The sequence below is a fragment of the Misgurnus anguillicaudatus genome, chromosome 3, assembly GCF_027580225.2.
Source record: "Misgurnus anguillicaudatus chromosome 3, ASM2758022v2, whole genome shotgun sequence".
Lineage (NCBI taxonomy): Eukaryota > Metazoa > Chordata > Actinopteri > Cypriniformes > Cobitidae > Misgurnus > Misgurnus anguillicaudatus.
This window is the reverse complement of record NC_073339.2, coordinates 31,477,844-31,501,522: the sequence shown is the minus strand read 5'-3', so window position 1 is coordinate 31,501,522 and position 23,679 is coordinate 31,477,844. Positions and strand designations below refer to the sequence as shown.

The 23,679-nt window shown below is 36.4% G+C and overlaps 2 protein-coding genes across 3 annotated transcripts in view; both read right to left on the bottom strand.

The window, feature by feature from the left end:
- tmem131l (transmembrane 131 like) overlaps nucleotides 1-6,545 on the bottom strand; it is a 70,109-nt gene extending 63,564 nt beyond the window's left edge. Inside the window, exons 1-3 of one of the 2 annotated variants that reach the window (XM_073864457.1) lie at nucleotides 6,147-6,545; nucleotides 5,366-5,438; nucleotides 36-79 (exon numbers count right to left, since the gene is read on the bottom strand). In XM_073864457.1, the coding sequence (XP_073720558.1) occupies nucleotides 36-79; nucleotides 5,366-5,438; nucleotides 6,147-6,253 (224 nt within the window). In that variant the 5' untranslated portion in view covers nucleotides 6,254-6,545. The remainder of the gene's footprint in view (nucleotides 1-35; nucleotides 80-5,365; nucleotides 5,439-6,146) is intronic. The other variant, XM_073864449.1, reaches the window with a different exon arrangement.
- Nucleotides 6,546-7,430: 885 nt separating this feature from the next.
- mnd1 (meiotic nuclear divisions 1 homolog (S. cerevisiae)) overlaps nucleotides 7,431-23,679 on the bottom strand; it is a 22,120-nt gene continuing 5,871 nt past the window's right edge. The window contains exons 4-8 of the mRNA XM_055205466.2: nucleotides 20,441-20,589; nucleotides 20,167-20,241; nucleotides 19,905-20,019; nucleotides 9,419-9,463; nucleotides 7,431-7,665 (exon numbers count right to left, since the gene is read on the bottom strand). Coding sequence (XP_055061441.1) covers nucleotides 7,559-7,665; nucleotides 9,419-9,463; nucleotides 19,905-20,019; nucleotides 20,167-20,241; nucleotides 20,441-20,589 — 491 coding nt within the window. The 3' untranslated portion in view covers nucleotides 7,431-7,558. The remainder of the gene's footprint in view (nucleotides 7,666-9,418; nucleotides 9,464-19,904; nucleotides 20,020-20,166; nucleotides 20,242-20,440; nucleotides 20,590-23,679) is intronic.

Sequence of the window (23,679 nt, the reverse complement as noted above, 5' to 3'; positions counted from 1 at the left end):
CTCAAAGGGATTGTGGTTTGATAGAAAACTCTCACCTTTCCTCTCGAGGACCATTTTCTTTACCATGCTGCTCCTCTGCCTGAAGAAAGTAAAAAAAGGATATTTTTATTCAGCAGGTCAGTACGCTTTACACAGATACAGTGTAGTTATAGCAGGGAAAGAAATACTTTGAAGGGGGTCATACGATGTTGTTAAAAGTAACATTATTTTTTAGAAAGAATATCTATATTTTTTATGCACAAACAGCTTTTAGCACTCCAGAGACAAAGGAAAACATGTAATCACAACATATGACCCGTTTAAGTAAAGAACATGTCAAATTAGTACATGTAAAATTGAACATTTCTAAATAAATAAATGCAATGCATGTAAACAAAGACATACAATTGGAAAACACAAAACTATCAATTAGAAAACCAAGATTTATTCATTTAACTATGGAGTTGACCTTGCTTTGAATGTTTACCCATTTTTACTATATATAACCATAAAAATACAGCAATATAATGTATTATTAAAAATGCCTGTAGCACAACATAGCCAATTACCTACCTAGTATTAAAGGGATAATTCAACCAAAAATGAAAAATCTGTCATCATTTTCTCATCCTCATGCTGTTTTAAACCTGTATGAATTTCTTTATTTCTGATGAACACAAAAGAAGATATTTTGATAAATGAATCACAGCTGATTGTAATCACTGACTTCCATAGAAGGAAAAACAAATATGATGGAATTCAATGGGTACCGTCAACTGTACGCTTACCATCATTTATCAAAATATCTTCATCATCATTTATCACAATACTTCTATTATATTCATTTTCCTACTATGGACGTCAATGATTACAATCAGCTGTGTGCTTGCCATCATTTATCAAAAGATCTTATTTTGTGTTCATCACGGTAAAAAAACTCATACAGGTTTAAAACAACATGAGGGTGAGTAAATGATGACAGAATTTTCATTTTTGGGTGAACTATCCCTTTAAAACCATGTTAACCTGATAAGTGTTTATGTGCTTTTTTTAAAGCCAGGTTTCCGTAGAAATTTACTATAGCCCTCCAGCCATACAATAAATGCATATAAAGGACACCTGGTTGCCTGGCATCAGGTGACTGTTTGGTACCCATTTTACAGTGATTGGATGAATGGAGATGCAAAAACTGACAATGGGTTTCAATTATGAACTGCTTCTTACTTATAAGGCTAAGTTGTGATCTACTGGTTTCCAGTGTAGTATTTACAATTGCTATTAGAGTGCATTCATCATCATATGAGGGAGGTTCTCTTTAAATGGAATGCTGCAGGTCCACTCAATCACTCCTGACATCTATGTTGACTACAAATGAATCAAAGTCTATTTATGGGTCTGCCTTCAGCACAGTGTTGATGTTGTGAAGGTGATAATGTCTAGAAAGAGAGCTGTTTGTGCATGAGACTTACATTACAATTCATTTTTCAAATTCACTTATTTTGTTCAACTAGGTTCAGAGACCAAAGAACAGGTTACTCTTGAATAAGATTCAAAGGCATATCTACATAATTTATCAGTATAATAATTCGCCAATACTGGAGCACCCTACCCGCAACAAAAAAAATATGGTGTTAAATCTATAAATTTGAATAATTTAAATAAAGTGCCATATTTAATCAAATTACAAAACCTGACAACATTTTAGAGAAAAGCTTATGTTCGAATGGGCTTAATCTGATTTCAAGCATTTAGAGAGGTTAATCAGACCTCTTGAACTTTAACATGATTCAGTTACACAGTATAAAAGGGAATAACCCAATATCATTAATTATCTCTTTAACTGCAGTTATGTAATAAACCACAGCACTGATATCATTCAACAGCAAGGTCATTTAAGTATTCCATTGATGCTGAAAACATCCATCAATATAGTGTCAAGATCATGTATTTCCCAAAAATGCATAAACATAGGCAATGCCAATGTCACACGTCTTTTTAAATGAGCAACTGCTTAAATTTCAGTAAGTCATAGCCATGTTGCATACAACTTTGGGCCCAATTAGGGCTGGGCGGTATGACGCTATATTTCGTTACCATGAAATAAATGTCAGACGTAACAGGTTTTTCTATTCCGTCTATACTGCAGAATGTAAATAAGTGGGTGTGGCTAACTCTGCACTCCCGCATGTTAGACTAAGTGTAACGGAGAAACATGTTTATTTGTTATGAGTGGACTGTTTTACGAGTTATTTGTGTAATTTCATAATAAGCGCCAGTGAATCCACTTTGGGTCACTATCTCTCTCTGTTCTCATGCATCAGCAGTCTCTCGTATGAGGTCTCTCGAGGCGCGTGCAAGCAGCTGCATCGCCAAATTCACCAAAAGGTCTTCTCACACACAATGCTAATTGTTGTAAAGTTTTCTGAACTTTAAAGGGACACTCCACTCGAAACTCTTTGGTTATTTTTTAGCGCAATGCTAATGGTCTAATCAGATTTAATGGATTATGCTAAGCTACGCTAAAAGTGGTACCGCCAGACCCGGAGATCAGCTGAATGGATTCCAGAACTATAAAAATCAAATGTTTAACTCTTGGGGAGCTGGAAAATGAGCATTTTTCAAAAAAAGTGGAGTGTCCCTTTAAGCAAGCCGAGACAAAACTTGCATTTATATCAGTGACACATGCGCTGCTGGAGCGATGTAGATTGATGTGCCAGTTGCTAATAGTACAAACATCTTTGATAAGAAAGATGAGAGAGAGACGCTGTTAAAGGACATTTTACACATTTTACACTTAAAGCCCTGTTTTCAGATTGTTTATGATGAAATAGAGCGGTTTTGACTGAAATTTCGACATATGATGCTGGCCCCGAGAATTTTCGGTTTCTGTGGTATCACCCCCCACCCTCATAATGGCTGCATAGGTGCACTAGAACAAGCCTTCCTAAAATGCATTAAACTTTCGTTTACAAAGACGTGAAACTCACGAGTGGTCAGGGGTGTTCACTGATATGCTCACACAAAAATCGCTGTAAAAGATGCTTTCCAACAGGTTTTATCATAGTTTTTGTCCAACTCCATTGACTTGTATTAGATGTGCTGTGAGGTACGGTATTACTCCGCCGCCGGGAACTTTGTTTGTATTCTTGCAATTGGCAAAAGTGCATTATCGCCACCAACTGGGCTGGAGTGTCTATTATCCAAGCTCTCAACGGAAGAATATACGGGTGTGAGGCGTTTGGAAAATTAGGTCCACAAGTTTACAACGAATGCTAAAACACCTGTTGGAAAGCATCTTTTGCAGCGATTTTTGTGTGAGCATATCAGTGAGCACCCCTGACCACTCGGTGAGTTTCACATCTTTGTAAACGAAAGTTTAATGCATTTTAGGAAGGATTTTTCCAGTGCACCTATGCAGCCATTGTGAGAGTGGGGGAAAACCGGAAATTCTCGGGCCAGCAAGCATATGTCCAAATTTCAGTCAAAACCGTTCTATTTCATCATAAACAATCTGAAAACAGGGCTTTAAGTGTAAAATACCAAACTTGTCCTTTAAGATCTTATAGAAAGTAAAGGGCGTCAAGACCTTAAAACAGACTTCATGGTCATCACATCATAGCACCTGTCATATTTATAATATCTATATCTAGAGCTCCGTCTCTTATATACAGGTATTTACAGTATCCTGCCTGTAGGTTTGTGAATATATTCATACCTGTTCATTTTACATATTGCCTATTATTAATGTACTGTATGCATAAATACAAAATACAATGAATGCATACTATAGTTTCAATAGTCTATAAAATTAATAAAGTAAAGTCTTCTATCAAGACTTAATCTGTTGTTATCTTCTTGACATTTTTACTTTAACACTAGCTTTAACTCTCTCATATTTTAAAACTGTGGTGAGCATTAAGTTAAAAGCTATAGTGAGTGGCAAATGTCTGCTCATTTTTATATTCCAAAAACAACATAATCTAAAAAAAACATGTATACTGTGAAATAAAATGACTCATTCCTTGAAATGGATTTTTGGTCATACCGCCCACCAGTAGGCCCAATATAAACAAATATTAAAAACTGACCCTAATACTAACACAATTTCACTACAGCCACCGTTGTCAACCCAGCAGACTAAAACTAAAATGAACGCTAAACTATAAATAGAACTTTCCGTCCCCTTTGATTGAAGCCATTCTCAAGCCATAACACAAATACCCCACCAAAAACAGGTTGCTTACGTAATTGTCAACCACTAAAGTGGTAAATTCTCTGTCATCCTCTGTAGCAGCAACACTATGCTTTATATAAATGCTTTGTATAAAACATACGCCATATACAGAAATAAGCATTACAAACATCCACCACAACCACAAGTTGCACATCTTTGGTCAGGTGATGGGTGAATGTGCCAATAACAACATTTTGTTTCAATCACCCATATCATACATTTTGTAAGTGTTCAATGTGAAGGGTATTAATACAATGTGCATACATACTGTATGTTATCATGTACAACCAGGGCTGGAAACGAGGGGGACTCGGGGGAGAGAGTCCAGGAAGTGAATTTCAAGGGGGGATGGAGTTCAAGTTCAAAATGTAGAGGATTTCCATCTTTTATCCACAAAGTAATCTCCAAATGCTATGCACATTCCATAAACATAATGGGATTTTCTGCATCTAGGGTTAACAAATATGTGCTCAACTAGAATTCACCCTTTTCACCACTGTGTACTGACTATGCTAGCATCCTTACAGCAAACCTCACCAAATCAAACTTCACATAAGACGACTCATAAATATGAGGTCAAACAAAAGGTGATAAAACGCTGTATCACCAGATTAATAAATATTACATATTACCTCAAATGATTAAAAATAGCATCTCTCTGAAAGTGGCGATTACAAAGCAATGACGTCAGAGCACACAGAAGATGCGCGCACTGTCCCTTTAAAACACATGTCTACTGTAAAAACACATTTTAGCAGAGGGAGGTCATACTTGAAAACATATAATTAAGTTACATGTTTTATGAAAGTGTGATAAACCGTATGAAACAGAAAGTATTCATTAGACCCATTCAGAAATCCCAGTCCTCATGGGAACATGTCTCATTCTTCCCGCCGCAAATGATAACCCATTTCAGCTTCCTAAATAAATTATCACTCTGACTAAAACAATACATACGGAACCATATATAGACAAACCAAACCAGAGGTCTTGTTTTGATGATCGCCATCTGCTGCAAATGCAACAGTTTAACAAATGCAACAACAGCATGCTTTGCAGCACGACTCGCACGTGCTCTCGCCTCACAATGAGGTGAACTTACAGTGTAATAAAACGTGTTGTAAATGACGTCATGTTTAGCAGTTTACATACCTGCGATGGCATGAAGAAGTCTGCGTCCTCTGCCTGCCAAACTTCCACCACGCTGGACCTCTGAGTCAGAACTAAGAGAGAAAACGCAAAAGCATAAACACAAAGTCATGCTTGCAGACCAACAACAAACGCCAACCCGACGCAACGCGTCTGTAAACACAAACAGATATGCGAAAAATGCAGTCGTTCCCCTAAAATAACGATAGTGTGCATGTTGTATGTTGCATGCGTTAAGAATATGTTTGCAATAGTTTAACAGCGAGCACTAACGGGGATTGCTCGGATGACAAAGGCGTGAAATGAAACAGACACAAGCTATTTTAGTCGCGAGCTCACACCATGTCAACAATCCAAATGGATGCAGCTGGAAATACATCCTAATATATGCATTAATGCTGCTTTTGTCTCACGTTTTCTGTTGCGATCCGTCTTAAGTGTTAGTTTCCATAGGCTGCCCTGAATAACAGCTATATGCACTGAGCTTTGTAGCATATTGCATAGACACAGGAAATAGAGCAAAACCCATAACTGCTCAAAAAGGTCGCGCTGTCTTTCTTCACACTGTAATCGAAAGATAAATCGCACTAATGCAGACAGACGCATTAAACCACCGCATCAAAACTATCGGAGATGAGGTAAATGTATTGTATATTATCCTCCTATAGCACAACGACTGCACTTGAATACTTGTCAAATCAGCCCTCGACAGTTCCTCCGACATTTTCAGGCTCCGCTTGCCTTCGTGAACGATACAAATACGACAAATCTGCTTTCCAGAACTTGAAACTGAGCTCCTCCGTGTTGAATATATGGCAATAATAGCTGTAGGAGTCGCAGAAGGACATTAATCCATGTTTTTCTGTGCGTGAAGTCCCTTTGGCTCGCCATGCTGGCTGTGTTGAGCTCTCTGGCTTCACTTCTTTCTTTCTCACACCCTCCCTCCTCTCCTCTCTCGTCAGTGACTGTGAGTTTGCGCCCACTAGAGCCAGAAACACACCATGTTGTACACAATACGCGCTACACTGCACGCGTTCAACGCGACGCAACAGTACAGAATGAATGCTGTACTTCCAAACGCCTGTTCTTCACGTAGGATCGCTTGCGATTTTCTTTTATAAAAAAATTATTCACACATACAGAACGCCGTTAGTTCTGAAAATTATGGCATTTTCGCTGAACTGGAAGATTAACCGATAAAAATGATTTGAAAGTATACATAATAAAACACGCATACATAATTTCTTTATATATAAGTATGTATCATTTCAATAGGCTATATATAATAAAAATAACTATGAAAGTTATTTTTCTAGTGTACAACACCAAAAATATAATGAATACAAAATATTAAAAGCCTTTGAACAATATAAAGTGGTCAACTTCCTCAGAAAAATAAAAGTACAAACTGGTGTCCTTTCCCCCCTAGCTCTATTCAAGCCAATCAGATTTTTAGTCAAGTTCAGCCACGCCCACTGCTGGTGTGGCAAAGCTACGCCCTTTGAGTACCCAAAGCTATCTTTAATCCTTCTAGAATGTACTCGATTAACTTATTTATAATTATTGTAATTATTTAGGAATTGTAAAAATGACGCAACAGATTGTAACATTAAATAGCTCATTAATTATTTCTTGAATAATATAAAGATATACTATGTATTCAGTTTTTAAGAAAACAAATCTTTCTGGGATTGCTGAAAAAATGTGACGAGCTGAAAATAAAAGTCCTCTCAGTTTTACAGTGTAAATTTGTACAGTTCCTGCCTGCAAAAAGCGAGAGCTGAGACATTGCTAGAGAAACTAAACAGGTTGATGCATGTCAACAAGAGGTGTCGCAATAAGCACAAGCGTTATCCGTCTTCAACAAACCCCTAAGAATAGCATCTTTACATGTAAAAAATAAAACACGTGTTTCTAAAAAAAATTTAAACTAGTTAGTGTTGCTTCTTTTTATTATTGTGCAGATTTTTTTTTTTTACAAAAACAAATGACTTGTATATATAATATAATGTGTATTTATATAATGTATTGTATAATAATGTATACTTTTAAAATCAGACTACACAAAGCAAACGAAAACAGTTTTATTTATTTACAAGATATACAAAATATGAACATTGTGAAAATAAGGAGAGAACAAGGACAACACTGATAACAACCCAACAATGGAAAATTTGTATATAAACAGCATTTTCATCAGTTAATGTAGTCAAAGTCCTCTGGTATTCCAAAAGCTTTGTTTAAACTGCTGTCCTCAAAGCCAAATTTTCTCTTTGCCCAGGATTTGATTGCAAAAACATTATCTGCAAAAGGAAAAAAACCGTAAGAAAAATAAGACGCATTAAGGATGCCAAAAAGTGAGATCCCTTTGTCAGTTACACTATGAAAACTTGCCAACTTAGTAGTTACTGTGACTGTGCAATTACTCAGAAATTCCTTTTAGAAATTACGTAGATAGCTACACAATAATGTGTTATTACATTTCTAAAAAACAGAGACATTGCAATAAAACTTGATGTTATGCAACACATTGAGCAACTTAATTTAAAAACATGTGTTGACTTTTATTTTGTATAGTATTTAATTAAAGACATATTCAGTAATTTTTAGTGCTTTAAAATTGTGGTACACTAGAGAAAACTCTGATTTCGGCAGAAATGTGTTAATTACATATTTTTTTATTATGTTTTCTGCAAACAATTAGTAAAATGTGTTAGTACTACGCATTTTTAAACCAATTCCACAGAATGTCCCACCCAAAAACAGCATGGAAAAATCTGGAATTACTTCTGAAACTGCATTTTTTACAGCACAACATTATAAAATATACTAAATGCACCTTTAATTTGGTATAGTTTAGTTTAACAGCAAGGACCAATACACTTAAAATGACATACTGTATGCATTAAAGCAACACTATGTAGTTTTTATACCTTTAAATAATGTCTCTAAAATTATTTCAGTGATAGAACAACTTTTAACTGGACAAATTGTACTGTTGCTGCAACCTGAGCAGCCTCCTAGCTGCTACAAGCACACTTTGAAAGTGGCAGTGGAGGGTAGAAAACACAGCCCCGCCCCCCACACCTCCCCCTGCCTGCAGAAGAGTGTCTGATACCAGGCACTGTTGCGCTTTTCAACCACATGGGGGAGCTGTAAGTCATTTTTACATGGAAACTACATAGTGTTGCTTTAAAAAGCACTAGTATCAACAGCATCAAAAACAACCAAATGAATGAACTACATAACCCCTGTGCCTCCTCCACAGATGTTGACCAGTTAGTCTCCTGAGAGAAAAGCCTGCTCTTCAGGCAAATAATTGAACTAAAGTCTGAAATCTAAATTTAGACCATTTACTAAGGCATTACATATCACCAAAGTGTGCAAATGTGTGTGCACTCTCTCTTAATGCAGTATGTAAGCTGTGTTCAGCTCTGGGCTGAAATCTGATCTGCTGAGTGTAAACCGAAAATTGACTAAGCCCTCCAGCATAACTGCCGTGTTCCCAAATGTAACAGTACAAATGTTTTTATACACTGCTCATCCGGACGTTTTTGTTTCTTTTTAGTAAAAAATTAAGGAATTTTCATCCTAAGAGTTAAGTGAAATGAAAGTCTATGTTTGCTGCATTCCTGGAAAAGCATGCTTGAGAATAACCAAGGGTTTTTATTGCACTCTTAGGTCAGGAGTTGCAAAAGTGCAAAAAGTAAATTTTACTTTGAGCATTTTTAAAGATAAGGCAAAAACAATATCTAAACTTTTAGGCTGTAGTGCCATAGTCAACAAATCAACAAAACAACAAGGAAGTCTAACGGCAATCACGCCTACAAGAATTTCACAGACAATTGTATATAACTGGACTTGAGCTATAAAACATGTACATGCAGCAGAATTTAACAATAAACAGGCAGATTAGATTGGATTCCAGCTAAATTAAGTATTAGTGGATGCAAAACTGGATTGTCAGGATTGCCTGTGGCCTTCTGTAGATGCACCACATGACTTACATAGATTTATTGGTTTGAAATGTGTTTAGTTGTGGTGCAAATGACTTACCGGTCCATCTGGAAACTGCCTCCTTTGCTGCAACGTTGGAATTACCTAGAAAGAGCATGAATATGTTAGCAAGGTCAGATGTTTCAGGTTAACAATGTGTTTTCAATAGATGCTTTTATTCAAAGTGCATTTAATGGATGCATCGTATCAGTGTTTCATGGTCGAACACAACTGCTAGTGCTTGCTAGTGTCAAGCAAAACCAGCTGAGCTCCAGGAACGTATTTTAAGTCCTAGATGGCTTGTCAATACGTGCCTACTTGCTGAATGTAGCTTGCGCTTTGCTAAAACTCAACTTTGCAGATCCTACATACAGTATGATTTGTAAAACTAAAAAAACCCAAAGCTCTGCAGATGGTTATAAATCATTATGAGTTCTTCTTCCATAAAGTCCATAGATTTACTTCTTAAACGGACCCTATGATATACAGTCCATCATTCTGAATGTGCCGGCCAGACCACTTCAATTCCAGAGCTAGATTAACAAACGCTCAAACGTAATTTCAAGGCTTTGGAATGCATCCAATCTTGAATCAGGCACATCAATCTGCAGTCGCAGTGAAAGTCAGTGCCATGTGTCCTCTCTGAGCCTACAAACTGCCTAATAACAGCAGATGCAAAGCACTGCACACTTGATGGACATTGCAGAGACAATGGAGTAGTTCAGGTGAAGGAAGTTATTCTGGGTGGTCCCCATAAACAAATACAGAAATTCTTCAAAATCAAAACAACATTAGGTTTACTATAGACAAGAACATCGTAGTTTAATTCACAAAGTGTGACGACACCACTGTTATGTTCAGCACCCCAGAAGCAATCATGGTCATGTATCTTGCTCAAAGACACAACATCATTATGTCGTGCGTGCTTTCATGACCACATTGCGGCACTCCACACACTATAGGAACAAATCTGTTAAATTGTCAATTTGTCGTCGTCATGTTTGTGGTCTCTTACATTTTGATAATCTGAATAGATTTTAAAAATCTTTTAGTGTGGCCCTAGCTTAAATAATCAAACTTTGTGTTTGATTTACATTTGTGTTGTTGACAGTTTTAGTGTTTTATAATGTAAAGTATTGTGTATTATTGTTTCATAATTAATTGATGAATTCATGTGGTGGAAAGAGGTGCATGTGTGTCAGTACTGAACTTTTGCTCTGTTTCTAGAATGATATTAATTAGCGCTGGGTATTGTTAGGAATTTCACAATTCGATTTGATTTCGATTCTTGAGGCTTCAGTTAAATCGATTCGACTTAATTCGATATTGATTTATTTGCTCCGGTATCTATTCGGTGATAAGTAAATACACAAGTAATTAAGTACCCGAGTATATTTTTAAAGAATGTGTGCATTATTACCAATGTTTAAGAACCAATTGTTGGTGCATTGATGAGGACTACCGATGAAAATTAGCACTTTTGAGCTAACTCGGGTAAGTTTACATTATGGTTATGTTGATTAATGTACATTGTCCTCTTTTAAATAATGAAAAATGAAAAAAAAAAATGAAGTGCAGGCCTGAACGGAGTGCAGCTGCTGTTTGCCATCTTGCTGCTTTGGCAAAGCGCGTCTTGTACAACGCTGAATGCTCCCAGCGGTGGGCTAAATCGATTCATAAGATTTGATGAATCGATATTGAATTGAGAAACAAATAATTGCAATACATTGGTAAGTCGATATTTTTACGCAGCCTTAATAGTAATGTTTTTTTTGTAGCAGTCGAGTATGACTTGTCTGTTTAACAAATAATGAATACACTTATTTGCATTTAATGCTTTTTGGATCTTAAAATGGTGGAATGCAGTCATTTTAGGTACAAGAGTATGTACAATTTAGCCTTAGGTTTTTTTGTAAGCATTAAAAAAAATTCTCTTACAGTTGTATGCATATAGTTGTGTGCCATGACGGGATTAATCAAACCGCACCCTGGCACTGTATGGATTGCTCACACTAATCAAACAAACCAGGCTTTGGGGGACATTTGCGCTCTGAAATTTTTACAGGTTTGTAACAACATGAGAGGGAGAAAATGATGAAAAAATTATTTAAATGGCATGCGGTCAAAAATTAGGCTCACCAGTGCAACCAGAGCCCTGTGTGTCCTTCTCAGCTGAGGTTCAGACAATACTTTTTTTAATTAAATGTAAATTCGCTTATTGTAGCGCCATCTAGTGTCAGAGAGATGTGTGCCATGTGCAGATGTGCTTAGTGGGTGCAATTTCTGACTACAAGTTTGGTATCTCTGCGTTTCTGACGCCCAGACATTTTTCTTCATCCTTGGACCCCTAATAAAATGACTTGACCATAAAGAAACACCTCATTTTAAGGAAGCACCTTTTACAGGGTTCCTGCAGGTTTCACCAAGTCAAATTTAAGACTTTTTAAGACCTTTTTAAAGGTGCAGTGTGTAAATTTTAGCGGCATCTAGTGATCAGGTTGCGAATTGCAACTAACAGCTTAGTCCACTGCTCACCCCTTGCTTTTGAAACACATAGAGAAGCTGCCACCGGACAAACATGTCATTTTTGGAGACAACTTAGTAAAAAAAATTGTCCAATAAGAGCTTCTGTAGAAAAATGGCGGCACAAAATGGCGACTTCCATGTAAAGGGACCCTCTTTGTATGTAGATAAAAAGGTCTCGTTCTAAGGTAGTAAACACATAACGGTTCATTAGGAAAGGTCTTTAAACACCCCTGATAATATAGTTTTGTATATTATTTTGCATTTCTGTCAAGAGATCCTTCTAAAAATTACACACTGCACCTTTAAGACCATTATGAGTGAAATTTAAGACCAAAGCGATACAATGATCTCAGAAATTCTCAAAACATTATATTTTTATTATATCTTTGTTTATTAATTTATTTATTTTTTTGACAAATAAAATCCACTAATATGGGAAGATCAGTATGGTCAGCTGCTGATATGTGGCTTGTTAACATGTTTTACACTTTCTCCACCCATACGTTATGTGCATAAATATGCACTATACCGTCATCGCATTTATTCCCCTCTCTAATTACACAATAATGAAATGAAAAGGAAATTTACTATTAAAAGGCTGTTCGTGGTTTGTTGTGTGTTGCAAACAAGGCCGTTTCTAAATCCGAAGGCTGTAGCCTCCAGAGGTCGCATTTGTAGGCTGCATATGAAAACTGTGTCACACTAAAGTTGACTCATTGTTGATGGTGCGGGACTTGACGGCCTGACTGTTTAAGTTGATTTTTAATAAAGCAGTGTTGATTTTTTCGCTTCTGGGTCCTCTGTTTCAGAACCTTGCAAATGCTCTGGTAAGCCAGAGCTAGTTGGTTAAGTTAACACAGAAAAGATTTTTCTCGCCAAACCTACAGTATACTGTCGGATCACAACATCTGAAATATAGCTTATGGCATGAATTGCATGGATTATAATAGCCTACATTTGTATTCTCTTTGAAAAAATAATGATTAAAAACTGGATTGAAGAGACATTCAGTGACACGCAAAGTGCAGAACTTTTCTTTTTAGAGGCCCACCCATCAAATACATTCTTCCTCCGTCACTGAAGCATTTTAATTTACCTTTTTTTTTTCGGACAACCTTTTCGGGAATAAATGGAGGTAAGAAATTTAAGACTTGGTTTCATTAAATTTAAGACCTAGGGTGAAAATCTGGCCGTTTTAAGACTTTTTATGGCCTTAAATTTAACTTTCTCAATTTAAGACTTTTTAAGACCCAGCGGGAACCCTGTTTTAAAATTTATTTAAAATGTTCATAGATATGGATTTAGTGCTGCACATTTAATCGCATCGCAATCGCGATGTCAGCCTGTGCGATTATATGACAGCAAAATGTTGCAATTATATTAAATAAATAAATGTGTGGACTTGTTAACACAAACTTTCTGATAACAGTTTGATGATTTTCCTTGCTGTTTAAAAAAAGAAAGAAAAACAAACAAAAAAGGCAGTGCACGTGTGGCATGCACGTGTGTGGTGTGCGTCATCACTTGTGTGTGCGCAGCGCGGAAATACCAGAGCGAAGATGGATGCAGAGGAAATTGACAGTGATCTGGTAGCTAAAAAAAAACTCTTCGTCTGTTGTATGGCGGTATTTTGGATTTAGGATTACTGACACTGAGCAGTTGCTGCATCACGTGGCAATACGAAAACATTTCTAGTTTTACAAATACACATTTTAGCATTATCACTAAACTGTGAGTGGATTTTCCTTAAAACCCATCAAGTTGACACATGATACCATTTATTATAATCGCAATATTACCATGAATAACCGCAATGGGAAAAATTACACAAATCGTGCAGCCCTAATTTAAATATAGACCTTTTAACAATTTCAAATGATTTATCACACTTAATTTTATGACCAAAATTAGCAAAGCATTTTATATCACAGCCTGATGTGCAGTTACAAAAAATGCAGTGCACACAACACGTGAAATCGGGTCTTGCGCAATCAAACACGCACAACTACCTCCTCCGCAATGACGTAATTTTTGGCACACGCATCAACATGCTAACCTGGACCCATCAAGTATAAACAAGGCATTAGAGACTCTTCTGATTGGGGAATAGCGGACTTGCATCATAGACTTATTTGAAACTTTTTTATTGGTGAGATAAAATGTGAAAGATAACATTCATATTGCAATAATAACATAATAATGTATAATTTTATTTTTACAGTAATAAAAGTGAAACTTTGCTCTAGTGCAGGCTTGCTGCATATCTCCTATATCTCAACAATTTTCAAGTTAATTATCAAAATAAAGTTTGTTGTTGCACCAAAATAAACAGATGTAGCTGATATGCGTCTGTTTGCATTTTTTGTATATGTGTTTGTTTATTTTCTTAAATTGGGTGATTCCATAGGTTACAACTCACTTAAAGGGAACAAGCAAACTAGAGACTCCAAACTCATATGGTAAGACAACACAAGAGATTCAAATGCACAGGGTAACTACAAAGAAGAGTTCCACTTAAATACAAAAAAAAATGATTAAGACACAAAATGGTCAAATATATAAGTCCAGCAACCGCATTCATTAAAAAAATCAACATCCCCCAGGTGCCGACTGGGACTTGTACTAGCAACCTTGTGTTAAGTGGTATGAGTCCTGAGTCACTAAAGTGGAAAAAAAATCAAGACAAACCATGTTGCCTTGGAGATGTAAACTTATGCTGAATGCACAGTGATAATAAAGAGCTGTGACATCTTCAAACAAATCTCTCTAATCCATTTCACTGGTAGAGAACAGCCCCACCCTCAAGGGTGTTACGAGACACATCCTTGTTTGTTTTTTTCTTATTTCATCATCCCTAAGTATAATGATGTTATGAGCAGTTCTGCTTACAAGAGCACTGCTTTGAGCCTACAGTAGTGCAACAAACAGCAAGTTAAGACAAGGTATGACAGCATGCATTACATAACTTGCTATTTTCAAACAAATAGTAAAGCTTCCATTTCTGTTTTGATAACAGAACCTAGGCTGCATTAAAATGAGAAGGTTTTCTGTAAATACACAATAAATGCACAGAAACTGGGTTTTTTTTGTTAACAAATAGTACTAAGACTTAACACACTCATAGTAATGAACTGGACTGAGATGAATCAAATAATGGGAGAAATACATGGAAATGTATGCATGTAACAGAATAAGTGATGCTGTGTTGTTTCTACCAGCCACTGCGATCATTTCTATCTTTGTTATTGATAACCAATAAAAGCAACAGTTTGGACCTTTTGTAAGCCAACTTTGAACATGATAAAATTATAGATGTATGACAAATCTTTAAACACAGATAAAGCATGAAATGCTTCAAAGGGTCTATTGACATTGTAATGGATTTTACATTTGTTAAGGGGTTGTTCAAAAGACAGAATGGGGTTCATGGAGTGATGAACAAAGACTAATGATGTAAAGAGAGGTTACAAATGCTAGTTTCTCTCAAGAGACATGAGTCATTATCTCTACTATTGTGTTTGTTAATATGATTATTCACAGGCCGGCTGATAAGAGGACTGACTAGAGAGAATGCTGGAAGTAGTTGGAACAGACCAGGAAAGTTAGGCTGGATTTACACTGCAAATCTTGATGCCCAATTCAGATTTGTTGCCTGTATTTTTTGACGATCCACTTATCTTTTCCAATCAACTGATATCCACATCAGCATTTACAGTAAACACTTGGCGAAAAAATTAAAGGAAGACATAAGGGTTTTCACACTGCCCTTAACCCTGGGTTATCTTCATTTTAAACCCCGCTTTTAACCCTAGGTTAAGGATTGTTTCACACTTGTTATTTAGAAACGGGGTTATTCCTTAAAAAACCCTGCTCATCCTTCCATTGTAATGAACTGAACGGAAAATATAAGATGGGTGCTGACATTTTACGCAAAACCGTCAGTTTGGAGCCAGTGCATGCACAGAAGGAATCGTCCGTGGAGCCCGGAGGTGTAGCCACGATATCAAATTTCCACCCAAACGTTCACGCGCCCAATTGAGCCACGCCCCTTGAAAGTCTCATTTGACGGGCTTGTTAAAATAAGGTAAGTTAACTCATTTTGTCTGTGTGAAATAACACAGAAATCGAAAATTAGTAGTTATATTTTTAATCTTCCCTTGAAGCTTCAAGAGTCCGCTCAGAGAAGCTGTCAATCACAAATGTCAATCATAATGACACACCTAAAGCATCAAATTACTAGCTAAAATGAAACTTACCACAAAATAAACAATTGAACATACAGTATATCAGCGTGATAACAACTACCTTAAAGGACCAAAACCATCTTTCGTAAAATTTTATTGAAAGTGTAATACATTTTTTTATTTTGACCCTAGCCCTGTTCGTTTGTATGGAGAGAGCGGGGTTTATGTCTTGTACTGCATCCAGCCACCAGGGGGCAATCAAAGAGCCAGCAGCTTCACTTTTCAGGATGTATGAAGCACACCCGGTGTATACACCTAAAATGTTTAACAACACTGCATGAAGGTGTATACCCCTAAAATGTTTAACAACCTTGCATTAAAGTGTATACCCCTAAAACGTTTTACAACACTGAATTAAGATGTATACCCCTAAAGGCCGTGTTTTGAGAAGACCAGCAGTGATGGAAGTAAATAAACAGCGACTTTTGTTGCAGTTTCAGTTAAATCTTGGTCCATCTTTGTTCTTACCGTCGCAAACGGAAATAACTATGATGCAGTTTTTTTTACCTGACGGGAGGGGTCCTAGTGGACCAATCACAGCGTTTGCGATCCGCGTAGAACTGACGCTAGGGATGCAACAATTTTAAATTTTAATGGTATGGTTATAGTCTGATAAATAATCACGTTTCTATGGTTATTAAGATTATTATGGATTCATTTATTTTACATTGATGTATAAAATCACATGAATTCATTTTTGAACAATTTCTAAATTCTTTTGTATTTTCAGTTTGTGTATTTTTTCTACAATTCTTAGACAAATTATAATAATAATAACCTAGCATGCTTTGACTTAAACAGTATAGATACCATTTGAAACCTGTATTCATTTGAATGATCTTTTGAATAAATGTAATTTTACATTTGTAATGAATAAATATTTAATATAATATTTTATTATATTGTTTGAAGTATTAGTAAAAATGATAAGAGCCTCTCAAAACAAATAATAACACAGGGTCAAATATAAATATTATGGCTGGCAGCATTAACGTGTTAACTCATGCTATTAATTCATTAATCATTAACGCGTTAAAATAATTCAACGGCAATTTACAACAATAATTAAATGCAGTCAGTCAGACAACCAGGAGCGCCCTACTGGGTTTGATCTGTGGGCAGGAGGTTTTTAATGCTGCACAGACCAATTGGAGTGTGGCTCTTTCACGTACGCATGCAGGCGCGCACACACACACAAACACACACACACCAGATGCACGAACAACCAAGAGATGCGTCACGCGCACATATTCTTTCAAACACGGAGTGTTGTCATACAGTGCGCCAACCAGTCTGCAATCTCTGCATCATGACACAGGTGCCTCTTGGTGGTTTGTGGATCTGGTTTGTGTGTGCGTGCGTGAAACAAAAACACGCGGTGTAGCGGAGGCTTTACGGTTACTTAAATAGTGAAACCGGTTAATCGCTGCATCCCTAACTGAAAATTTGGCGAGGTGCACGTCAGGCTACGCAGAGCTACACAGAGGCTACGGATAACCCACAGCTAGGCTGGGCCTTCTTGATGATTCTTAAACACTGTTGCAAAGTGTCAAAGCCAACATTTTCCCATGACTGAGTCATGAGACAAGAACATCTAACATGACATTTGAGGCGGATGAGAGAATATCACTCTTTTGAAATGTGATGATCTTTTGAGAAATGATGAGTGTCATGAGGATCAAATTGCGAAATGAAAAATGAAATATGTTTGAGTAATATCAGGACTTTATATTAGGGCTGTTTGTACAATTTCCTGATGCGATATGTATCCCGATACAATGCCCTGGTATAATACTCGTCACGATACAAGACTATTTTGAATTACATTTTTGTTCAGAATTTAGTAACATTAATATTATTATCCATTTATTGTACATTAAATAAGCAGTGTTGTAACTGTTGTGATTTTGCCATTCATTTATTTGCTTTGGGGGAACTTGTAAAAAAGACATTAATTCTTAGAGCTAAAGTACTTAAAGGTGCAGTGTGTAAATTTTGCGAATTGCAACCCATGGCTCAGTCCACTGCTCTTCCCTCGTTTTAAAATGCATAGAGAAGCTACAGTAGCCACTACCGGAAAAACATGTCATCGACGGAGACAATTTAGTAAAAAAAGTTTGTCCTTTAAGGGCTTCTGTAGAAACATGGCGGTACAAAATGGCGACTTCCACGTAAGGGGACCCTCTGTGTATGTAGATAAAAACGTCTCATTCTAGGGTATTAAAAAAATAATGGTTCATTATTAAAATGTCTTTATACACCCCTGATAATATAGTTTTGTATATTATTTAGCATTCCTGTCAAGAGATCCTTTTAAAAATTACACACTGCACCTTTAACTCGTGTTAATTCAAAGCAGTTTCACAAAGATAGTGCCTTACTCTAGGCATTATATTCTTCTGTCATATAATTCTTCTATGTCTATGAATATATGAAGAGTTTGGTTCCAAAACACAATAAACACCTTTAAAAAAAATGTTACTGCCAAAATCAGTATTATATTGGGTCAGTATTTAAAAGTAAATTCTTAATTTTACTCAAAATCCAATATTCGCTTTGTTTTTCTGTCATCTCTTCTCCCTTTTTTCTCAAAACGCAATAAACGCCACTCCCCCTTTTCTGCAGAATGCAATAAATCCACTTAACAAATCACAGCACACCATTCCACGCATTGTAAACAAACAATGGCGGCGCGTTGAAGACACAGAATCTTAGTTTTCCTCATACTTTGTACTTCGTAAACAACAAACAAACAAAAACAAAATAATACTGTCATTAATAAACCTGTGGCTGGAAAGAAACGTAAGCCATCAAAATCTAATCATTTACGTGAGAGGCACTCCGGAGACGGAAAATGTCGGTTGCTTGTTCCCCCGACAGCATCAAGCTCTCATGCTAACACATTGACTCCAGGGGATCTTATGAAAAACATTCCATTATTTTACACGAAATTTGAGCAGGACCAAAACTTTTTACAGCTGATCGCTGTGAAAAAAGTTCAGCGACGACGTCCCAATGATGATAGCAGCAATGACAGTGTTCTTAATATGAAAGTGTTTTGGTTAATGCAATTAATGTTTATTTTTTTAAAATCAGTGGATACCACTAGTCAACTAAATGAATATAACATGGCAAAGATAAATGCACATTTATATATTGATTCAAAAGATTTATAGCATTTTGAAAAAAAATTGCATGGATTTATTGCATTTTAGGTTATAGTAAATCTTTGAAAATCAAATTATGGATTTGAATTTTTAATATTTTTTATAACCTAAAGATCCTATGTAAAAGTTTGTAACAGAAAATAGTGGTTTTCATCTTTGTCACTTTCTTTGTATAGAAAACCGAAATTAGTCAAAATGGATTTATTGCGTTTTGGAACCAAACTCTTCATATGTATAAACATGCATACAGAATAAATACTATTTCGCTATACAAATCAGAATATTAATGTGACAGCTATAGTGTGAAGTAGCTTTATATCTCTTCTCCTACCTTAGACACACACTTTACACATGCAGCTCTTGTCGTGTTTCTTCCTAAATGCTGTATTATAAGGGAGCGGGTAATAAAGCAGCAACTGTTATTTGTCACGCTACCTTCAAAAGTGCATCCGAATCAATACAGAAGGTACTGTATTGATGCGCGCATCATCAGGAGCTCATGACGATGAATCGTCATATCGATATTTTGAACACAGCACTACTTTATAAGGAAATGTTTTACATTATTCCAGTTGGAAATCTGGATGCAGATCTGTGTGGTTTACTTACGAATCTCCTTCACCACCTCCGGATCACATTCTTTGTACTTCTCCAAGTCAGCCTTCAGCTGATCTCTCTGATCTTTTAATGCCACAAGCTTCTTCAGTAAAGCCTCTCTTTCCTCCTAAACAAGCACACAAATCAGATAAATTTAGATAAATTAGATAAGTACTTTTATACATATAAACAACTATAGGTGTTAAACTCAAAGCACTTTAATACAAACATTATTGTGGTATAAATTCTATGAGACAGTGAGGTGAATACGTACGCTAATTTCACGTCCCACTTTGGCTTTGCCAACTGCTTGCTGAAGGGCTATTTTTCGCTGCTTCCCCTCCTCACACTACACAGAGATGGAAAATAAATCTTAATACAATAAACTTCTGCAAAAAAATGCCTCTTACAGTTATTACAATTAACACGTAACATGAATTTTGAACATACAGAATTCAACATCATTCGCACTACAGTACCATTTTAAATAAATAATACACCAATTTAGACAAATGTTGAAATGACAAAAAAATCAGACATGTCCTCACCTGTTTCTCCAGCTCCTCTAATTTACGTTTACGGGCGTGCAGGGCCTTACTGGGAAACGCCCAGTAATAGTTGGAGGTGCCCACTCTTTCTGTGTCCACCAAGTTATCATCCACTAGACTCTGCAGCACATCTTTTACTGACATGGGAGCTAAAAAATAAAGATTAAAGAAAATTTCCTGTAAGGATTCTATCATTGAACAAAAATATTGTTTTTTTCTAGTAATACAGCAGCACTGGATTTAGACTATGATGAGTAGGGATGCTCCGATCAGGATTTTTGCAGCCGATACGGATCACCGATTTGTAATCTTCGTGATCGGCCGATACTGATTCCGATACCGATTTTTTTAAAGCTGATATGTAAGCTCTTTGATGACTGTAACTGTTACAATCTTTCTACATAAAATAATACCACGGATGTTGCCTTTGTTATATTACTTGCAGTAATTAGGTATATTATTGTTTTAATAGAGACTCAAATAAATAAGCACAACAAATATTTATTCTGCAAAGAGAAATTTAATATGGCTTTAAAAAGGCTTATGTCTCCTAAAAGTACTGAAAATAAAACACTTCACAGACTTTACTGTATTAATTAAATATACACGTATTCGTATGAAGTATAAAAATTCTTTAGTCAAGAGCAGAGAGTGATTTTATTGAGAAATGAATTAGGTTACTGCAGCTTTAAGACGTGAGGGAGCGATCGCTCTGTTCACGTGCACTGGTGACAGGCTGCTGTGTGTGGGCGGCGGCTGAACGCAGACAAGCAGCTGTGAGGAAAATAAAAGTTTAAACGCTCAAAACTTTAAGACGCATGCAAATAAGAAACTTTTGGCATGAGGATTCAATTGTCCGTGATAGATATGTGTTGTATACGCTGTTTGATGGGGATGTGAAGACGCCTCGCGCTGTTTACCGGAGCGCGTAGAAAATACGCATATCTCTGTAAAGGCAAAGAGAGACATACAAATCTGCACGCTGCACATGAGCAACAGGTTGTAAAAATGCTCGCGCTACGTAAAAAATGTCTTTAATTGCAGCCGCATTCAGGATCCTTTTGATGACAAAAGTAAACAGAAAGATCGGTTTATGAGATCGGCAGATTTAGCGAGCACCGATCGAGTCATTTAATGCCATTATCGGCCGATACCGATCGGCGGCCGATCGATCGGAGCATCCCTAATGATGAGTGCTATGATTTTTGTTTGTACTTAGATTTATTGTCATTTTAGCTTTAATCGCCATTTTATGGCAAACACCGTTTTAATCATACATTCAATAATTCAGCTCAAAGCAAGAGAAAAATAGAAAAGATAAAATTAAAAATAATTTCTAAAATCTATAAACAGTTTATAAATAGGGTTGGGTATCGTAAGAAATTTTCCGGTTTTGGTTCCAGTTCTGCTTAATGATTCCCGGTTCCGATTACATAATAAAAAAATATGAAAAATAATGCACAATACTTAAAGGCACACCGCTGAACTTTTTGGCCACTAGGGGGCGCTAGACTTGTATTTTTCACACCTAGCGCCCCTAGAGGACACAAGCGCCGCAGCACTGTCGCAAAGGGAAAGAACTGGCCAACCTTTAACCTAAACTAAAAACTAAAACTTTAAAACGCTAAACGATCAACATTTCGAGGTATCAGGGAGAAACGCAGTCATGTTACAACTTTCAGATGAGGAACTCGTGGTAGAAGCCATTTCTCAATCTGAAGGTTGCAGCCCCGGATGTCGTATTTCTAAGCTGCATACGTCATTAAGACTGTCTTATTTCAGAATATTAACAATTATAAAGTTGACTATTATACTTATGACTTGCGAATGTAATGCTCTGTTTACCTTAATAAACCAGGCTTGATGACGTATGCAGCCTGTATATTTGACCTCCGGAGGCTGCAGCCTTCCAATTGAATAACGACCAGAAGTATTTCCTTGCCTTTTTCGAAACAAATATTGTTGCATCGTCTCTCTCTCCCTCGCCACCAGGATTTTCCGCAAAGGCGCTCGTTTTTAGATCTAGATTAATCTCATACAAAATAAAAGTAATATTTTGCATAATATATGAGTTTGTGATGTGTGCAAATATTATGTATATTTATACACACACACACATACATGTATATAAATTTAAGAAATGTTTTATTTAAATATCGTTTTTTATGTATATATAATTTAGAATATATAAAATATAAATAAATATATATACACATTTAAATGTTTCTTAAATACATACATGAATGTGTGTGTATTTATATATATACCTAATAATTACACACAGCACAAACTCATATGTTATGCAAAAAAATTACTTTTATTTTGAATGAGATTAATCTAGATTAATCTATGCCCAGCTCTAATTTAAAATGAATTAATATTTATTAATACAGTCATTATATCATTTATTCCTGTTAAAGTAGTCCTCGCAAGGTTCCTACCTGGTGAAGTGGACATGTTAGGGGCAGTAGTTCTCAAACATTCGAAAACACTGCATCATTTGAGATTTATATATGCTGAAGCAGATATTTTCACATATTACTTGTACAGCAGCCTTTGCAGGATATAATTTTTGCATTGATTCATAAAAGCTTATATATATTGTATACATATATTTTGAAATATAAAAATGTAAACAAGGATCAGATATATATTTCTTAACAAACGTGCATGTTCATAGGTGCTGATTTCTTTTCCGCCGGTGGGTGCTCATCACAACGTCAAGCAAATGCTTAGATCAAGTGCTCAAACACTTTGAAGAGAATGAAAGAAAGCGGCATGGTCACATTTTCTGTGTGGTTTTAGACGCGAAATGTGAAGCAAATATTAAGCAATTGAGACTATGAGCTTGGCCATTTCGGTAGGTGTTAGGGGTGGAACGGTACATGTATTAGTTTCGAACCGAATCGGTACGGGGGTCACGGTTCGATGCGTGAATTTAAACGAAGAATACACGGTATGAAAAAAAAAAACTTGCGTGCAAAATAATTAATGTAATGCGGAACTACTGTTAGATCCGCGGGTTCTTTATGGACAGCTAATCTGTTGCCCTGCTTTAGCTCTGAAGCTCTGATTGGCGCCGATGCAGCCGAGCTCCGCCTATGTATGCGCTTTATCAGAGCCTGTCTACATTCTGGCACTCTGCAGTTTTTTGTAAGGTTGACGCCGGTCCAGTCAGTGAGTGAGCAGCGATAGCGAGGATGGCAAGTGGTGTTCCACAAGAGTTAGACGCTCCGCCA